General features: G+C 38.3%; 2 protein-coding genes across 2 annotated transcripts in view; one reads left to right on the forward strand and one right to left on the reverse strand.

Moving 5' to 3' along the window:
* Positions 1 to 394: 394 nt before the first annotated feature.
* Positions 395 to 7,997, reverse strand: LOC121960672 (suppressor of cytokine signaling 6). Its single transcript, XM_042510481.1, is given in 4 exon segments — positions 395 to 5,681; positions 5,683 to 5,773; positions 7,311 to 7,380; positions 7,829 to 7,997. Coding segments are annotated over 2 exon segments (1,713 nt in total). The 5' UTR covers positions 5,751 to 5,773; positions 7,311 to 7,380; positions 7,829 to 7,997; the 3' UTR covers positions 395 to 4,036.
* An 8,306-nt stretch (positions 7,998 to 16,303) lies between these two features.
* The window catches only part of rttn (rotatin), a 41,801-nt gene continuing 38,755 nt past the window's right edge, over positions 16,304 to 19,349 (forward strand). Inside the window, exons 1-4 of the mRNA XM_042510440.1 lie at positions 16,304 to 16,469; positions 16,809 to 16,996; positions 18,850 to 19,039; positions 19,199 to 19,297. Coding sequence (XP_042366374.1) covers positions 16,439 to 16,469; positions 16,809 to 16,996; positions 18,850 to 19,039; positions 19,199 to 19,297 — 508 coding nt within the window. The 5' untranslated portion in view covers positions 16,304 to 16,438. The remainder of the gene's footprint in view (positions 16,470 to 16,808; positions 16,997 to 18,849; positions 19,040 to 19,198; positions 19,298 to 19,349) is intronic.

Raw genomic sequence — 19,349 nt, forward strand, 5'->3', positions numbered from 1 at the left:
CTTCTCCTCCCCCGTCTACAAAGCGGAAACTCACTCTGTTTCTCCAGAGTCGACTTAAAGTGAAGTTAAAGCGTGGATGGTAGCGGTGCTGCTAATCTTTCCCCTGAGTCTCCGCTTTGCTCGGTTGTATTTAAAGACCGCCTGGATTGTCTTTGTAAATTAGGCAACTGGAGCTCTGGGATTAGCTGCCAATTTGTACCCACTGTGGAGAGAAACTCATCGAGACCTCCATGATTTTATCTATTAACACAACGGCAAGCATGATCAGGCTCTTGTGGAGCGCATCACTGGCTGCAAACTTTGGCATGATTCAAACTCCGTATGCAAGGTGCTTAACCGACTCTAAATGTGAGCGATGATGGTAATTCTCCTTTCACATGAGAGCATACAAAGATTTTTTTTTTTTTTAGAATATAGTTTTTTTATTTATAATTTATAATTGGCAGATACAAAAAACTCTTGAACTGTATCCAAAGTGTGCAATAAATCACTGTTGATTTTTTCCAAAAGAAAAATACAAAAAGACCATCTACTTTGGAAAGTTGACAACCAATGTAAACTGGAGTGAACTGGTTTCTCTACAGAGGGTTTACTAATCGCTACTAATGCTCTTTTAACTGACTACAGTTGTTAACAAATTGCAAATCTGCTTTGCTCTCCCAAGATGATAACCAAAGTCATTATGTGTACATACATCTACATTGGTGACATTCTATTTCCCCGTTGTTAAATACAAGAAAGGCAATCATATCCATAAGCAGCACAAATGTGTATAACACATTAAAATGAAATAAATGAGTTTTTAAATTGTACCAAGTTCATGTGAGAGAGGGTGAACAAAAAAGGAAGGGAGGGGCTTTTTTTGAAACATAGTGTTGTAAACAATCACCTTCACTCACGGAGATGCACAAAAAAAATACGTTGGAGCTTGTTAAGTGCTAAACAGCTGTTATGAATTCAAAATGCTTCAGCAGTCTGAACAAGCATCAACCTCTGGAATCAAACATTGAAGGCAATAATGCTTAATAATAAACTAAGTAAGTATTTAGAAAAGTCACAGCAGCGAAACCATATGAAACTGGTTCCTGCTTGTCAAAATCTGATGACAAATTGCAAATTAAAATGGAAAATACCATTAAAAGAACATTGTATTAAAAAGACTAACATTTTACTTTCACATTTCAACTGAAACACATACACACACATCCCAAAAAAAAAAAAAAAAGTCGAATTTACATCCACGTTCTTGCCATGATCCCATTTCTTGAGCATTAGCAGAGGCTTTGATATGATGCTGGTGCCTTACCCTTTATATCCCACACATATGACAAAAACAAAATTTTAATCTAAACAGTTATATGAACACATAAAGACAAATGTGTGACTTTAATGCTTTTTCTAAAAAAAAAAAACGCCATCTGAAGGACAACTCTAGGCAGGAGAGGATCCAAGCATGTCAATGGAGAATATTCAAGTGCAAAAAATGTGACAATGTTGTTCTTTTTTTTTTTTATGATTCTCATGCTTTCTGAAACTGGTCTGCAGGCAGATAAAACGGATACCTCAAACAAGCGTACATTCCTTTTGTACAGCCCAATCCCCCAGATGGCAAATGTCACAAAAAAACTCACACAAGGATTCTAAAAAGAAAAATACATTTCTTGTACACAGAATGTCCAGCCAATGTTTGTGACAGAAAAACATCCCTCTACACAGCCAAACACACAGCCTAGATCCTTCATTCCTATACAACTCAAAGCTTTAAAATGCTAAGTCTTTAAACATGCAACACCATTCAAAGTTCCTATCTAATTTCTGCTGTGCTAGATTCATGGTAACTTCCTCAGACACTGACATTTCCCAGCTAACTAAAACTAGAACTATACTCTAACGACCTACTGAAGTTGTCCGAGAGACCATTTTCCAAATACTTTTAAGGACACTGATGTCAAAAAAGATGCTCATTCATAGTGTGAAAACACAATTCCCTGTCAAAGTATCCATATAAAGCACTTGCGTAGCATACTGTGTGCTCTTCCCTTTACTCTGGCACAAACAGCCAAGTAGAGACAATCTGTGGGGTAATGCAGCTCTGTGGGCAATATGTAAATAAGCAATGGCAAAAACTGGATGCTTCTTTTTTTTTATGTCCTTGAAACCCATATGACACTAGTGATGCCATGCAGCTGTGGTGGAACTTTTGTCGTACGCTGAAACCCTGGCATCACTCCAGGATGGCGAGGAGGACTTAACCCTGGCTTTCCCAAATCCTTTAACCTAAGCTTGCACCATTTCTGGGATTCTTTTGATCTGGGTCCAGCTCATCGCTGGCATTACGAGACTAAGAACCAGCCATCATCACTTACAGATTCAGGTCAATTGACTAGAGGTCTGTTTATCAGTTGTAGGCTAACTGAGGGCAGTTTTCTTTACTTATTAACAGCCTAAGGTAAATGCAATTGCATTAAACAGCTTTTTACTCAGAGTTGCGCTTAAACAACACAGCAAAGCTCTTTCACCTTTTTACCGTGACTTCCTCTCACATTTAGTGTAACTCTACAGTGCCCTTAATTAACTGTCATAAAGCCTTTACATGCAGATACAAGCATAGTGACAATGTTGTTAGGGCTGAGCTGCAGTGCAGTTTTGTAACATTCCTAATGCAGAAAGATTTCAATTTAATGCTAACATATTTGAAAAGGTTTATACATCAACTTGATGCCGTTTCTACAAACAGCATGTTAAAATCCAGCATTGTCAGTACCTTCAGGCTTGCAGATTATATATAATGGCTACATGCAGCCATACAATTTAAAGTTACCTCTCTGAGTGACCAAACTGTTTAGAGCTTCTCACAGACTGGCACATTTTGGACATCTTTTGCAACAAAATGTTACTGCTATGGACCTGGTAAACCGTTGTCATTTATACAATGTTGTGAGTTTTGCTATTGATATGATGCTATTGTTAGTGTTTGAACTTTTGTTTGGGTGATAGGTATCCACATCTATAAAAGGTTGAAAATGAACTTTTATGTTCCCTTGCCACCGTGGCTGGTGGATTTCAAATTCTACCACACACTCAACAGAATCCTATTGTTTTTTGGCTTGTGGGTGAAGCAAATGAAGCAGCCACTTGCACATTTTATCAGCATTAAGCTGGTGCTAATTTCCATCCCTGATTAAAATCTGAAAGTAGGAAGCATGAACCACAAAAATAAAGCCTGCACCAGTGTCAGTGCAGTGAAGCACAGATGTATTTGTAGCTGCAACATGCCATGATAATACCTGAGGAAGAAAACTGCATCCACCAGACAAGTTGTTTAATTGTAAATTAGCAAAAATCTGATTAACATGAAAATCACGAGTCGGCCATCATCAGTTGTTATACAATGACGCCTAGCCTTGCCATTTTTTATCTATTTGCATAGTATAGATGCAGCAAGTTCTACTTCTCAGTCTGGTCATGCTGAAAAAGATTGTAACACTGCACAATCTGACAGGTAATAAAATGCAAAAGATGATCAAAATTGGTCAGTCTGCAGGAAGGTTAACATTTGATTTAAAAGCTTCATCGTAGCAACACTTATCCATTTTTGACATGTACAATTTGGAGGATAAAAATTAAACGTTTTATAAAATTCAAAGTGGAATTTTATTTTTCTACAGACCCAACTTTTAAACCTGCTCTACTTGCACAGCTGGATGTTACATTTAACCATACAATACATCCCAAAACATGTCTAATGTCTGCACTTATTGCATGCAACTAAGACAACTTGGTTGAATACCTCTTCTACAATTTTTGCAATAGATTATGTGCTGGACTACGTTTCCGGAAGTAGAGCCTCCTAAAATGAGCAGAAAAACCCAGAACAGTGGAATGGAGGACTAAACGGTGACAGAGTCACCTGGACACAAATCAAGAGCCACCAGAACCGATCATCTCAAAACTGTGGTTGTCTGTAAACCTTGTTTTAAATCTCTTAACTGAACACAAAAGTGCAAATTGCTACCACTGTCCTATCTCTGTGTCCTCAGTAGTGCTTCTCCTGCAGATAATCTTTCATCTTGTTAGGTAAGGGCAGTTTCTGGATCAGGTCTATCCTTGTGTATTGTCTGATGACAAAGCGACAAAGATACTGCAGGGAGCGCACTTGCATAAACCGAGATACTGGGTTGGTTAGTCTGACGGGGTAGGTTGCAGACCCTGGTAAGCGAGACCTGGAATAGCAAAAAGCTCCATTCTCAGAGTCTTTGATAGAGTGTTCAATTAAGTCAACGATGGACGTGTGTCCCTCCACATCAGGCTGCTCATAGAAGCTGAAGCGTCCATTGGAGTGTTCGATGCGAGTGTGGAGAGTTTTGCCCTGTGACCTGAAACTCAGGCTGAGCAGGTACCTGTCGTCCGAGCTGTCTCTCACCAGGAATGAGCCATCGGCTAAATTGACCAGCTTTTCCTCGGCCTCCCAGCGTGTGATGGGGCCCCAGTACCAGCCCTGCCTCGCCAGCTTCTTCAGCTCCTCTGTCAGACTGGTGACAACCATGGGCCCGCTGCTCTGGACTGAGTCGTACACCCGACTGACCCCGGGAGCAGAATTCGGGTCAAAGTTGAGGTGGTGTCTTACCCTCTCAGCTACCTGGCTGTCCGTTGAGCTGAACCCTGAAAAAGTCCTTGGAATATGTCCGTTACTCATCATGGGCGGCAGGAGTGGAGAGAGTGGAGGTGGGACCTCTACTCGAGAGCTTTGGAGCATCACACCAGCGGAACCGATAAGAAGACTATTAACTGAGGTTTCCATGAAGAGATCCGGAGGCATCCCACTAACCAGTTCATGTTCCTCCTGACCCTGGTCTGCGTGGAGGGACCGACTGTCTGCTTCAGTCACCACCTCCATGGGAGAGGAGCTGTCCAGGCAGAAGGAGTGGGACCCTTCTGGGTACATTCCCTCATCTAAAGGCATTGTGTACTGGATGTAGTCCTGGGGAGTCAACCCCAGCACCACAGGCACGTCATTGTCATCAATATTTAGATGCAGCTCCCCGTTTTGTGGCTGCTGGAGATTCTTTAAGGATTCTGCTTGGTCCTGAAAGAGCCCTTCCATTTGGAAATCATGAAATTCTTTCCGGACGCCGTTTAAGTTTGGACTAGGGCTGGGAGAGTGAACCATGGCCTTAACTTTTACCTCCATCTTGATACACGCCTCGTCAGAGTTTACTGACCGCAGAGGCCATGGCGAGGGGCTATAATGGTGACTCCGCAGGGATGCAGATCTGAGGGGTCTCTGGGCTTTCACCTCATTGAAGCTGATGGGCACAGACGAGGATGAGAAGGTGTCATCATCATCCACAGAGCCGATGGCAGAGGAGCTGCCTTTCACTTTCGCCTTCTGCTTGGCAGACAGTCTCCTCTTTAGCGATCCCATCAGGCTCTCGCTCTTTGAGCGGCCCTTATTCTGGCCTCCTTTGTCCTCCTCACCACCAAGGTCACAGCCAGAGAGCTCTTTGGTGTAGCAGCCCCCAAAAAGTGACTCTTCCTTAGAAAACTCTGTAGTCACCGAGGGCTGCTGGAGCATGACAAAGTCACCCTCCTCTTTGCCCTTTATGCTGAGGGACTTGCGGATGGTCTTAAGGCTTATCTTCTTCATTCTGACAGGCCCTCCAATGTGGGGGCATGGGTTGGCTCTCCTGGTATCCTGATGAAAGTACTATCCACAGTGTCCTCCCATCAGGCTGCACGAAACAAGTCATGCATACAGTGGAGCCATCAAACCCTGCAAAAAGAAAAACACAAAACATTATAGATATTATATCTTAACAATGTTTAGTCCAAAAAATGCTTCGCATTATTGTACATTATGTTCATAGCATGACATACACACGTACAAGAACATAAAGCAAGATTTAGAGAGAAACACACATATCACAACACAATGAAAACATTTAACAACGGTACAGAAAAATAAATAAAAAAGGGCAAAATATAATTTCCTGCAGACCAATGTAATGTCATCCAATATCTCATCAACAGCAAAAAACCTATAAACAACTTAAACAAATCAGAGCGGGAAAAATCCTCACAGCTGAGAAGAAGAAATCTGAAAAAAAAAATATCTCTATTAAAAAAATTGATTGTTTATCTATAGACTTAATAATCATTTCAGCTCTAAAATCTGTACACAATGAAGCACAATGGATTTGAATAAAACAATCACTGTAAGTGCTGACTTTCAGGTTTGATGTGGTGGGTTTATGCATTCATACAGGGCGAACTGGGTACAAATTGAAGCCCATATGTACATTGTCTCCCATTTAAACATATAGTATGCAGGACTGCCAGTGACTGTTTATAAATGTGCTTGCCAGCAAAACTGAAATAAAAGCCAATCCCAGATTCACTCTCATTTGGCGTTTCGCCTCGCTTTATTCTTGTTTTTTTGGCGCTGTGTCTCTTGGATTCTTGCTGCTTGCGGTTTGGCACCTGCTTGCTATAATTTTATAAAACCCCGACCTCACCTGAGCGCTGTGGGGATACACACCTAAAAACTTCCCAAGAATAAAAAATAAGAAGAAAATACTAATACGGGCAGAGGGCAGAGTCTGCAGAAATATACACCACCTCACACTGTGAGTGGGTCAAATGTGATGATTGAGAGTAATTACTTCTGTACCAGTCTATATATATATATATCTTTGTTTTTGGGAAAATCCTACATATTAAATAATTAGTTGAATCAGTGAAATTACAGAAAAAGGAACAAATTAAGTTTAATATCTAGTTGTGAGAAACATTGTGTCATTGGCTGCTGGAAGTCTATAATACACATTAAAGATGCCTGGTGTTTTCCCTTGTCATACTCTGCTAGGCTCATGCTGCTGCCATGGTTTAGTCCTTAAAATGTCTTGGTTGTGTTGGCTCTGTGTTTAGGGTCACTGCCCCACCACATTGTTTAACAATGGACCATACAATATGGGCTTAAGCTTTCCTAATAGTTGTTAATAACTTCAATTAGCCTTAAAACTGACAGCCAGCACTTATATTTCACAGTCAATAATTCATTTTAAATCTAATGTGCAAAGATGCAATGCCAAAACATAGGAAATGTATCACTATCCAAATACTCACTGACCAAATTGCATTATGGTCAGGACTTTATGAAAAGCATAGCAATCTTTGCCTTGTCATCTGTCAAAAGAAGCCATGACAGCTCTGGCAAGCCAAGATTAAAGCATTATCTAGAGACATGTGCCACCGAAAGCACCTAAATAAAGCTGCTTGATAATCAAGGCGGCTGCAATCTGATTACTCACCATTATGTGCAGGAAAATGGTGACTCAGTTGGATGGGTCAAGTTCCACTTCCACCACCTTTCATTTGATGCTGCGAAAAACAAAAACAGCTTGTTTGAAAAGTTCTACACGGCTGATTTACACCCGATTTCATCAGAGAATAATAAGACGATACGTACCCACAAAATCACATAACATAAAACGGCGTGTATAAATAAAGTCAACGTTAGCAAGGTTTGTCCTGACCTGGCAGGGCCTACGGACATAACAGCATGCCTTTAGCTTAGCCTCGCTGGTTAGTTTTTTAATGTAACGGGAATAGTCTGAAACTGTCTGCTATAACTGTGATATAATTGATACACTTTAAAAGTTGAGACTGTAAAAAAAAAAGGGTAATTCGATCTAGCTTACCAAGTTAGCAGATATCGCCTTGCTTGTATGCTAACATTAAAGAGCTAACAACCACTTACTTTGTTAGCATGTGCACTTTCTAAATAAATAAACATTTAAAAGCATGTTCGCGTTATATTGTCTCTTACCGGTTCACTTTTGCTGGTCTCACTAGGCAAAATAACCCAGAGGTGTTGGCATTTGTCCTGAACAACACGCTCATGAGAGGTTCGCTCCTTCACGATTGTTGGCTAATGTTAGCTTTGCTAATGCTAGCTTCCTACCTAAGTCAATCAGCTAGCTTTGTTAACGTTTGCTGTCGAAAAACATCACCGTTACCTTCCCTTTAGTCGGCTTCTGCGCCAAAACGAAACTATAACGCGTTTATGTGGGCGAATTTGTTTCTTCCCTAAACGTGCGGGCTTACATTTCCGACCAGAAAGCCACAATAAGGTGACATCTCTCTGTCTGGGTTGGCTAACACTTTGTAGCTCACGGCCTCTTCCTTTCTTCCTTTGTTGCCTGTTGAATTGTGGGAGCAGATTCAGATGCAGCGAATGAGACGCACACAGCAGCCACTGCAAGTTTTCACATCACAGAGGCAAAGGCAATGTGCATCATTTTACAAAATAAGCAAAGAAAAAATGAAAACAAAGAAAACATTCAATTATAATTCTTTTCTCAACACGACAAGGTAATATCATGTAACACTGTTGTTTTTATATGCATACTGTGTAACATGCCTTGCAATTTTCTACTGTGCAATATTTTAACACTTACTGTGCAATACTTATAAGTTATATTTTTGCAGTAAATACACTACACGCCATGTGGTATTTGAGTTATCCTGTGCAACTATCAATCATGAACATACAGTATCTATATAAGTAAAAGGTGTGTATAGTATATATAGATTTTATATTATTTTTTTTCAGATTTTTATTTTATCTAATTTGTATTTTGAAATATTTTATCCTTTGTTTGCACTCAAAACACTTTTGGGGGGTATTTTTCTCTTGCTTCTGACTCTTGAGCTGTTGTATTTTGTGAATTTCTCCAGTGTAGGAATAATAAAGTCTTATCTTATCTTAATTTTTACCCAGTGTGCAAAATATGATACAACAAAATAGACAAATAAAAAGAAATTCTTCTGCGCCTGCAAATAAGTAAACTGATATTGTAATAAAACTTTTTATTAATGTTATTATTTGGAGATGTGTGTGGTTGTAATTTTTTTCATACCTAATAAATTAAGGTCTTAAAGGGCATTTGTAATCAGATCACTGCAGCACAATATTTTGCTTTAATGAAGTGATTCTCGCACTTCCCTGAATAACCCACCACTGAACACAATTTTTTCCATAACTACACTAATGTGGTGGCTGAGTTGCCAAAAGCAGAAGGAAGTGGTTCTTCAGGGCAGCTCCCAGGAATGGAGCAAGGTGTTGCAAAAGCCATGAATGCTCTGTAAAACATATATTCTGACTAAAAAGATACTGAGAAAAGAAATAAATGAGATATAAAGACAAATGTTCAGTGGCACTGTTACAGTATTAATTGTCTTTCTTAGGTGTCAGAGGATGTAAAGATGTCCTGCTGAATACCAATGTAAAATAATGACACAGTGGTGTTGAAACACGAGTCTGTTTGCACAATTAAAGGCTGCAAATTAAAAGCGTGCTTCAGTCCTTCCGTTTTCCTTGGATGTCCTCTGTCCTTGAGTTAAGAGGCACCTGATTTAGCTGCATGCTGCTGGAAGATGTGCGGGGAACCCAGTTTCATGGAAATTAATGTGTTGCACCACGAAAAAGAAAAAAAATAAAGACTGAACAAGAGAAAAAGCAAAACTTGGAACAGGGAGTAGTTACTGCAGAAAGTTGCAGCTTACTTATAATAGCAGAGAAATACAGCAAACCAGCTCCCAGTGCCTCCTGAAATTATTTGCTATGCAGCGCCTAAATTAATTTGCATGACTGAAGATTATTTTTATTAAGGTGCTGCTACACTCCCACAGATAGTGATTTTAAAAAAGCATAATGCAAGTATATTGGACCGTAGCATGGGGAGACTTAGTGTGACATGGGTTGAATGCAAAATAAAATGCCCATTTTTTTTAATTGTTTTTATCTCACACATATTTATTCTAGTCTCCCATCCAAAATGTAAGGTCTTGAATGCTTTTTGTGACACTGAATGTAACACAGTGTAACACTGAAACCACAGATTTCAATGCTCTGTTTATTTTGTTTGATAAGTTGTGTATAGCTTAGTTGTGTATAGTCTTTTATCTTGCAGTGGCAATGTATGTACAAAGCAGCTGCATAATTAACCTTTGAACCCTAAGCATATTGTTTTTTTTGCTCAAAAACATAAGGAAAAAACCAAATAAAAACAATTTATTCAGATTTATTACTACTATTATTATTATGTTTTATAAAAATGATTTAAAGATAATTTCCTATTTGTTGTTTTTTCTTCACTTGCTGCTGTTTTTTTTTGTTGATTTTCTTTTTTGTTCGTTTGTTTTTTGCTAATTTTCAGGTAATTTTCTTGTACTTTTTACTAATTTTTTTGTTCATTTACAGTGTAATTTCTTCTTAAATTCCCCATTGCCTCCCTCCTGTGTTTCTTAAAAATCAAACTAATTTGTCTAGGTTTTAAAGGGTCAAAGCTAATGAGTAAAACACTTTTTTTATTATAGATTTCTGTTGTGGCAAAGAATTCAAGGTTTTCTATTACACTGTGTTGTGCTTGTTTTCTTGCTATTACACTGCACAGTTTAAACACAGCATACAACTTTCCCCAGTACAATATTCAGGATTTCATTTTCCACTATCAGATAACTGTGAGAAATATCAACCACTACACTTTTCCCCCTGAAGCCGGCTGTGCTTAGCCTTTACGCAGGAAGGTCTTTCTAATTTGTATTCCAGAAACATCAAGTTGGCTCTCCAAGTATTTTCAAGTATTTGATACCGCAACTAAAACTTGAACTCTGAAATGATACATTGGTTGCCTAATTAGTGTCAGTATTGTTCTAAAGTAGATTGTGTTTACCACTGCCAGGCTAATTTGGTCTATATACTGAACATTACATTGTTTTTTCCACACTGTCAAGTGTATGGCAGTCCTTCCCCAACCTGCTTAGGCTAGCTGTGTGCAGACAGGCTCTATGCAAAGACTCTAATTACCAGGCCCTATTAGGGTTGATCAGACTGCCTTCACTTGATGTGTTGGCACAGGAGGGGAGGGCTGGCGTAGGGGGAGGAAGGAGGGCTGGCAGCTTTTAGATATAGCACCAAGGACATTGGGAAGCAAGGATGCAATGTTTCTACGAGCTAAATTAGACCTGACAAACAAACTTTAGTCTGGTTGATATTTGTTGCCAGACAGGAAAAAACAAGTATTTAGCTGTGGGTATAACCCAAGACTGTTTTGTTGGGATGGGATAAACAGATCAAATAGTTGCTAATAGCAGGCTGTTTAGATTATACATGCATTAAATCTGAATAGTTTGATAGGAGTTAAGTGTGTGCATGTAAGGGCCTCGCTCTCTCAAGATCAATATTTCCAAAAGAATATAAATTAACAGGACTGTACAAAGCTACATATATATATATATATATATATATATATATATATATATATATATATATATATATATATATATATATATATGTATGTATATAAATTCTGCAAATACAGCAAAGGTTAGTAAAGATCTTATATTGTTTGCCCAACAAGAGAGTTCAAGGCATGCTGTGGAAAGGGAAGTCAGAGTAGACCTATATCCTTGCAACTTTAGCCTGTTGAGGTTTTATTCTGTAACATTTCCATTTGTAATACTGTGTACATACTTCCTGTATGCTCTGTCTACTGAGAAATAAATATGTATGATCATTAGAACATTGATAAAATAACAGTTTAAGGTGGCATAAGACTTTTGCACACTAGGTATGCATAAGCACAACTCAAAATACTGAACATTGTACACAGTGAGTCGGCCGCACTGTTTAATGAGTTAACTCTGCATGTGGGAAAGCTCCTCGCATTTCATCTTGATTTCAAATGAACGCTGTATCAGCCATAAATTATTTGCACAATATGTCTGCACCGGCTTCAGTTCGACTCAGTCCTTTGACTTGACTCCTTTGCCGATGGGAGAGTGTCGGGGGGCCCCTCGGTGCCCACGCTCATATCCTCAACACTTGCAGTGGAGCGGAAGACGGGTACAGCAGGCATGTCAAACAGTGACAGGGCCAGTGGGACCATTTGGGTTTTGTATCGGGGATGACTGTGGAATAACACAGAAAGCTTGGAAAATACAGTCTGATCATTTACGGTAGGGATGATGTCCACACTGTTTCATTGTTTTGGTGTCTCACTGCGATTTCCGTGAATTCATTTATTAAATTTTCTTCTATTTGCTGCAGCAATATTCAAAAATCAATGAGTGCCCCCTGGCTGAATCAGTCCATCATCTCACTTTTCGCCTCAGGTAAAAGAGATCTTCAAATATAGTGCATTAATTACTGTTACACCAGCTGCATCCACATGCAATGTAATGACTCAGCTATAGAGATTTGAGCTCGGTTCATATGGCTGCCTGGTTAAAATAGTGAATTAACTGCATGTGCTTTCTTATGTTCTTCAGGTCTGTTATCACATTATTAATTCTCAAGGTAACTCCTTGTATTATGTCGACATATGGGGTGCTGAATTTTGGACATCTACAATAATGATATGATTAATTATCTGATTTGACCTTGTTTTATGCATGAAATGTTTAGAAGGGCAATCCTTGGGCCCAGCAGGCCTTGTGAAACACTTGATGAAAGACTCTCTGTACATGGCTTTCAGCTTCCTTACATTTCAGTTTATTTCAGCTATTTTTTCAGTCCTTGAATGTGCGGATTCAGAAAAGAAGGAGGGCTATGTATTTTTTTTTATAAAGGAGACTCAACTGTTTGAGGGCTTTTCCCTCCACAGTCAGCTAACTAATAGGGCAAATATGTCAGTTATGAGAAACACAGAATACTATTTTTTACAAATATGAGTGATCAGATTTTATTGTTGCTCCTTCCTTCACATTAGTCTGCATCATAACAAATTTGAAGAAGTTAAATGTGTTATAAAGTTGGTAAACACTGTAATATTAAAAGTCAACTTAAGCAATTTATTCAGTATCTTGAATATACATAATTGCTGAGTTTGCCATAAAGTTAGAAATTGCAAATTTTTCTACTGATGTAAATATCGAGAATTAATCTTTTTCCACTCTTATATTAAGGTTTAAATGATATTACCCAAACTTAAATGGTTTATAATTACATCTTCTGTAGTTCTTAATGTCCAGTATATAGGATTTAGGGGTATAGCTTGTCAGAAATTGAATATAATATTCATAACTATGTTTTCATCAATCACATTAAACTAAGAACTCTATAGGTTTTGTGACCTCGCATTTTTTAATAAACCGTGGATTTATAAAGAGACCTGAATACAGCAGTGGAGGCGGGTCTCCATTCCTATGAAAGCTGCTCAGTGGGCATGAAGCCAGAAAAGATCTATTTCCGCAGTATAACATTATACCTGCATTTTCAGCATTGCTGAGCCTATAGAGCAAGTACACTTGACACTTATATAGCCAAGCACAGCTGGGTGGCTAACTTCTGATTTAGTACTCCTCTAACTTGAATGGAGATAGTTATTTGATCATGTAACTCTTCTAGACTTTCAACGTGTTATCGGACCAAATGGACCAAATCTTGATTGTGAAACAAATCTTTTTGGGGAGTTATGTTTAAAAAATGTGTCCACTGATTTGCGTCTTTTTCGCAATGTAAGTCAATGGGAAAAAGTCTTTTTGGGCCACTTGGCATCACGTGACAGACCTGGGTGTTGTAATTCCACTTTTGGCCACAATGTAATTGGCTTCAAAGCTTGATGCTGGTCTTGACAAACATATTGAGTGGGTCCTCTCAACCCTAGCCCCTCATGTCATTTCTGCACTAGCCCAGAATGGACAAACTAAAAACTGGCTCTTGACAGAGACATTCGCATTTTTGTGTCAGCCACCATAGTTCTCTACATGCTTGGCCTAGACCTTTTGATAGTAAAACAGGTTATACTTGTGAAGAAGGTTACAAAGAAAATATTAATAATGCTAACAGTTGCTTTTTCAAAAAGTATCTGTGGAAGAACTATAAATGTATACTATTTTTTACACTATGTCATAAACATAGTGTAATCTCTACCAGTTATCTCCAAAATGAAACGCACATAAGCAGTACAGCACTACATGACTTCTGCCCAGGTTGGTCAATGTGGTCAGTTACAGCTGATCATGACTCATGATCAGCTTAAACCATGGTGTGGGTCCAGAGACTGAGATGCTGGGAGAGTAAATCTGGCTTCAAAGTATTTAAATTGGCATGATTTCCACTCAGAGATCAGGCCTACATTCATTAACAGCCAGAGGTGCTTTCTGGCATATGAGTAATATAGCCTCATGTAAAAAACAGATTTTGCAAATGATTAAAAATGATATGAATCCTTACATATATATAGATTAGAGTCACAAAAAGATTTGCATTGTATATAAATAAAGGAATAATTTCAGTTTTTAGGACATGTCAAAAATACAGGCCCCATGTTTTTATTTCATTATTTAAAGTGAAGATTTGCTTCCTGTCTGCAGCCTATGCTAACAAATGATCCAAGACACACAGCGGTTGTCAAACCAACATGATGGGATGTAGTGTTTGAAGCAGACTCCACAGCTATTGAGACCTCCTAGTCTGACCTAGGGCGATGTATTTTTCCACCAGGCAAAGAAGACCTCAGCTGTTTGGATGTCAGAAGTCTCACTCTGTATTCTCATTGTACAACTGTAGAATGTCAAAAAACATTCATAAAAACTGAGGCCTGTATACTGTATCAGAGCTTGGGCGAACTGGAATACATTTTTTAACTGCTTCAGGTCAATGGACCCTTTGGCAGGTCCATCAATATGACTCATGCTGTGCAGACAAGCTCTGTTCCAACCCACAAAACTTTGTTTTAAATTCTGGTCAAGGTGTAAAGATTTCCAAACATAGCAAATACCAGCCAAAATTACAAGGATGTGTGTTTAATATAATTTTCCATTCATACAAGCATCTTGGATTTCAATATTTGGCTCAGTGTGCAATAAATATATGAAGCTTTTGAATGAGAAAAGATATACAGTATGTGATGTGAAGTGAGTTACTTAATAATATGTTCTTTGTAAAATGTACCTATGTGCCAAAGTAAAGCAGTCATGAATTATGAAAACACAAATTATCAATTTTCCTTCTACCCCCTCAAACTCCTCTAGGTGACAGTAGAATATACTACAGTGTGCAGCCAAATTAATTACAGGCTTAAATCCCTCTGGAATTCTCGAAAGCTGTGCCATTATATTATTATCATAGCAAATTATCATTCGCTAAGTTTGTTAATTATCACCCTGTCGGCTGATCATATCCACATCACATCTCAAGTGTGAGATCTTGTGCAATTGGATCAACTTACACGCAGAGTATGAAAAGAATTTATGCCTGCACTCGTGTTAAGAGGCGATGCACACAAACTTTGATTTTTGAGAACATCAGTGTTTGAGAAGATTAATTTAATGACAGGATAATGTGGCGGCTGTCAAAACTTCTTTCAATATTTAAGCAATGCAGAAAGCTGTCAGTTATTTTGAAACATGCCGTGAAACACTGATGATCCTGGCAAGAAAAATTGCTTCAGCGTGTTTACAGAACATTTCAAAAGATCTGATGAGAGTTTGTGCAGCAGATTGGCACATGAGCTCAGTCAAGTCACAAACACTATTAGAGGAAACGCCCACCTACAGACAGGGTTTCTTCAGACATAATCTGATCAGTTGTGATCTACTGCACATGATAGAGGGTCCTTGCCAATAAGATATTAAATTACTGCACAACAAAAAATGTTTGAAATAACCAAAGTACAGCTGAAACAATCAGTCAATTAATCAATTAGCTGTCTGGCAAAATAAATAAATAAATAAAAGAATAAAAAACGCAACTATATTTGATAAACATTAATGCTGTTTTTAAATTATGTTGACAATTTTTTAGTTGTTGGAGTGTTTTTTTTTCTCTGGATTGAGTACTTTTTACTACTTTTAATAGGCTACTTTTAATACCTGCATGTAAATAAAGTTTTCTATCTATCTATCTATCTATCTATCTATCTATCTATCTATCTATCTATCTATCTATCTATCTATCTATCTATCTATCTAGAGCACACTTAAGTAACATATTAAATGCAGGACTTTTACTTGAGTATTTTTACAGATTTTAAAAGACTGGAATACTGCTTTCACCACTGTAAATAGAGTACAGTCCCTTACACAACTCTTACAGTATAACCCAGCCATATGCCCAGTGCCCCCCAAACACATGCATTTATGATAAAAGAAAAAACAATTTAGTATTTAAAACTGAACTGAAGGTGAAACTTATATGTGCTCTTTTCATAGCGGATACCCAGATTGTAGTTTGTCCAACACAGTTGCAGCTCTTGAACGCACCCTGGTCCTCTACAGGAAGTGGACTGACGCTGGCGCGTTTGTTGAAAACAGTCGTTGTTGACATGACACTGGTGGACAACCACACAGTAAACTAAAACTAACAAGCCTCGGTCGCCTTGATGAAGCCTTTTTAATCTGTTTTGACAGAGGGGGACGCAATACATTGAACATGGAGTTATCTCAACTTATAAAGAAAATAGGTAGGCTAACTAACGAGCTAAGCAAATGTTAACGTTAGCTTCGGAGGCTGACTTAATCTAAAGTGATGTTAAAACCCACTTAATATTAGCCGCTTGTTTGCTAACGTTAGCTAATATACAGTAGAAACTGTGTCTAGGTGTTTTTCTAACTGTAGGTTACTTTAACTGTATGCAGAGTTGTAATTAATGTTAACGCTAAAGTTAGCTTGGTAACCCAAGTTATTGAAACTTTGAACCTGCACACAAAGTTAGCTAGCTATTTACTAGCTTAAACACAACGTCGCTAACTGTGCTATAATGTCTCTTCTCGCCTTAATACTGTTTTTCTGCACACCTTAGGCCACTCTTTGGCGGAGATAAGAGTCCGAGCATTAAAGAACATCATGTGTAAGCTGGACCATTCCCTGATTTCCGTCTCTGATATCGTCCAAGAAAAGATGCTGTTTGTGTATCTCCTTGAATGGTTCAATTTCCCCGAGGTGCCGATGCAGGAGGAAGTTCTTGAGTTGCTCCTAACTTTATCAAAGGTAAGTACATTTCTGGTTAGATGATCGATACATTACCAGCTGAGTCCTCTGGTGCACAGTGGCTAGAGAGCAGCAGTCTGCAAACTGCCAAAATACAATGATGCACTTTAAATGTTATTGTGGCTTTGGATTTTGGATTTGATTAAGCTTCATGGCACCTCATGCATACATAGTGTACTTAGTGGTCCAAAATGCATGATTTAGGGGACAAATTTGTTTTAATATGATATAATATCATGTATTATCATCATATAATGTAATAAGTGTCATTTAGAACAGGGGTGTCCAAACCTTTTTCAATGGGGGGACGGTTTAGATAATATGAAAATACCCTGGGTATGAATGTGTATGAATGTCCTGCCATCATGAAGGGAATGAAAAGAAATACAAAGTATTACTTGCTTGATTAACCAGTTTTGGGTATCATGCAAGAAACTACATGTACATATTTTCTCATATTTTTGCTTATAACCAGGATTTGTTCTTATTTTATTAGTACCCTTTGATTTTTGGGATTCACCAATGTTTTCTAATTTAGCTTGTAAGAAAAAAAAGTTTGTGGTCCAGAGCACTCGTACCAGGATAGGAGAAAAACATCTTGCTTTCACATTTCACTAATTGTTGTCCAACATAAGGGAAAAAAATATGTTTTATATTTGAGAAACATTTAAAAAAATGCATTTATATTTACATTAACATTTAATGACATTTAGATGGGGTTTAAGGGGTATTATAATGACTGGAATATTACATTTCAGGGGTAAATGGATACTACTATATTTGGTCTATTGATTCCAATTACTGTAATTTCAGTGACTGTGTGTCCCTCTGCTGACCAGAGCTGAACTGTGATTAAGTACATTTACTCAAATGTAGTACTTAAGTACAAATCTGAGGTTCATTTTACATTACTTGATTATCGTAATCTCATTCCACTTTCCATTTCTACCTCACCACACTTCATAGGGAAATGCTGTACTTATTACTCCACTACTATTATTAGATAACTACTTCATAAATTAATATTTTTTAACGCAAACCAAAAATTAACAACAGCTGTGCAGCTGAAACAATGAGTCAGTTAATTAGAAAATTAATTGGCAACTATTTCTTTCGTGTTAGTCATTTTTCATGCAAAAAAACATTTTGTGGTTACAGATCTCATATATATTGTATGTATAAGGAATTGCTGCTGCTGCTGTTAATTATTTCAATTATTGCCATTTAAAATCAATCTGAGGGTCTTTGTGTCAGACACCATAGTTAACAGCTCTTTCAGGAAAACACTGATTTTTTTTAACGTGAAACTCCTTTTTTCTGTTTAACTGGTTTAAATCAAAGATTCTGTTTGTTTGTAGACCACTGCGTACAATTTTGTTCCCGATAAAAAAAAATCTCTTGAACATCTTAAGTTATCAGGGAAAAAAAGGTAAGCACACATCAGCAGGTGGTGGGCTAGCAACCTGTCTGCGACATGCCGAAAAAACTAGGAGAAATACTGATTTATAATGTGAAACTGCTTTATTCAGTGTTTTAATCAGTTGTGATCAGGTCTGTTTGTCCTGTGGAGTAAGAGAACTCTGCAGATTAATTTAGCTCCCTGTAAAAACCTCCTGAACAATGAACACTAACCAGTCCTAACTAGGAGAAGTTTCGGCTAGTTGCAATCTGCAGTCTTCACTGCTAGATACCACTAACCCCCCTTAAACTCACACACTGGACCTTTAAATATGAGCAGGGGTATAAATGCAGCAACCTTTTGAAAGCAACACTCAGTGTGCTGCACCTAACATTAAACTGAACAACAGATTTTTCACTTCATGCCTTTTTATTTTGTTATTTCGTCTTCCAAGCATCCAAGTGCAGCCCAGATGCTGAGAGACGTTGGGGCGGTGGACTTCCTCACTCAACTGTCTCCTAATGTGGAACCCAGACTGCGAGCTGTCATCGATGGAACCCTGGACCAGCTGTTCCAGCTACCGGAGCTACTCCCCAGTCATGTAATGGTCTACGCCCATGGACAGCATGCTACAGCTCCAACAGGTGGTGCAAGTTGAAGCCAAATGATTGTTTGTTTTGATTCTGTCTTCTGCAAATGTTTATAATGTTATGTCAGAGAGTGGTGGGAGAGGATGGTGTGGGTTATCAAGTAGTTGCAGTATGTGAAGGAATATTTTAACAGATCTGGTGTCTCTGCTGTAGCACTGACAGTTGTTCCACCTGAGGAGCATGCTCCTAAAATGGGCTTTTTCCACAAGAGCATGCCGAGCCATACAGATGTACCACCTCAGAAGATAGCAGGTACCAGTATTTTAAATCCTTAGATTTCTTAGTGTTGGGTATTATCTTGATT

Source organism: Plectropomus leopardus, chromosome 21 (assembly GCF_008729295.1).
Source record: "Plectropomus leopardus isolate mb chromosome 21, YSFRI_Pleo_2.0, whole genome shotgun sequence".
Lineage (NCBI taxonomy): Eukaryota > Metazoa > Chordata > Actinopteri > Perciformes > Serranidae > Plectropomus > Plectropomus leopardus.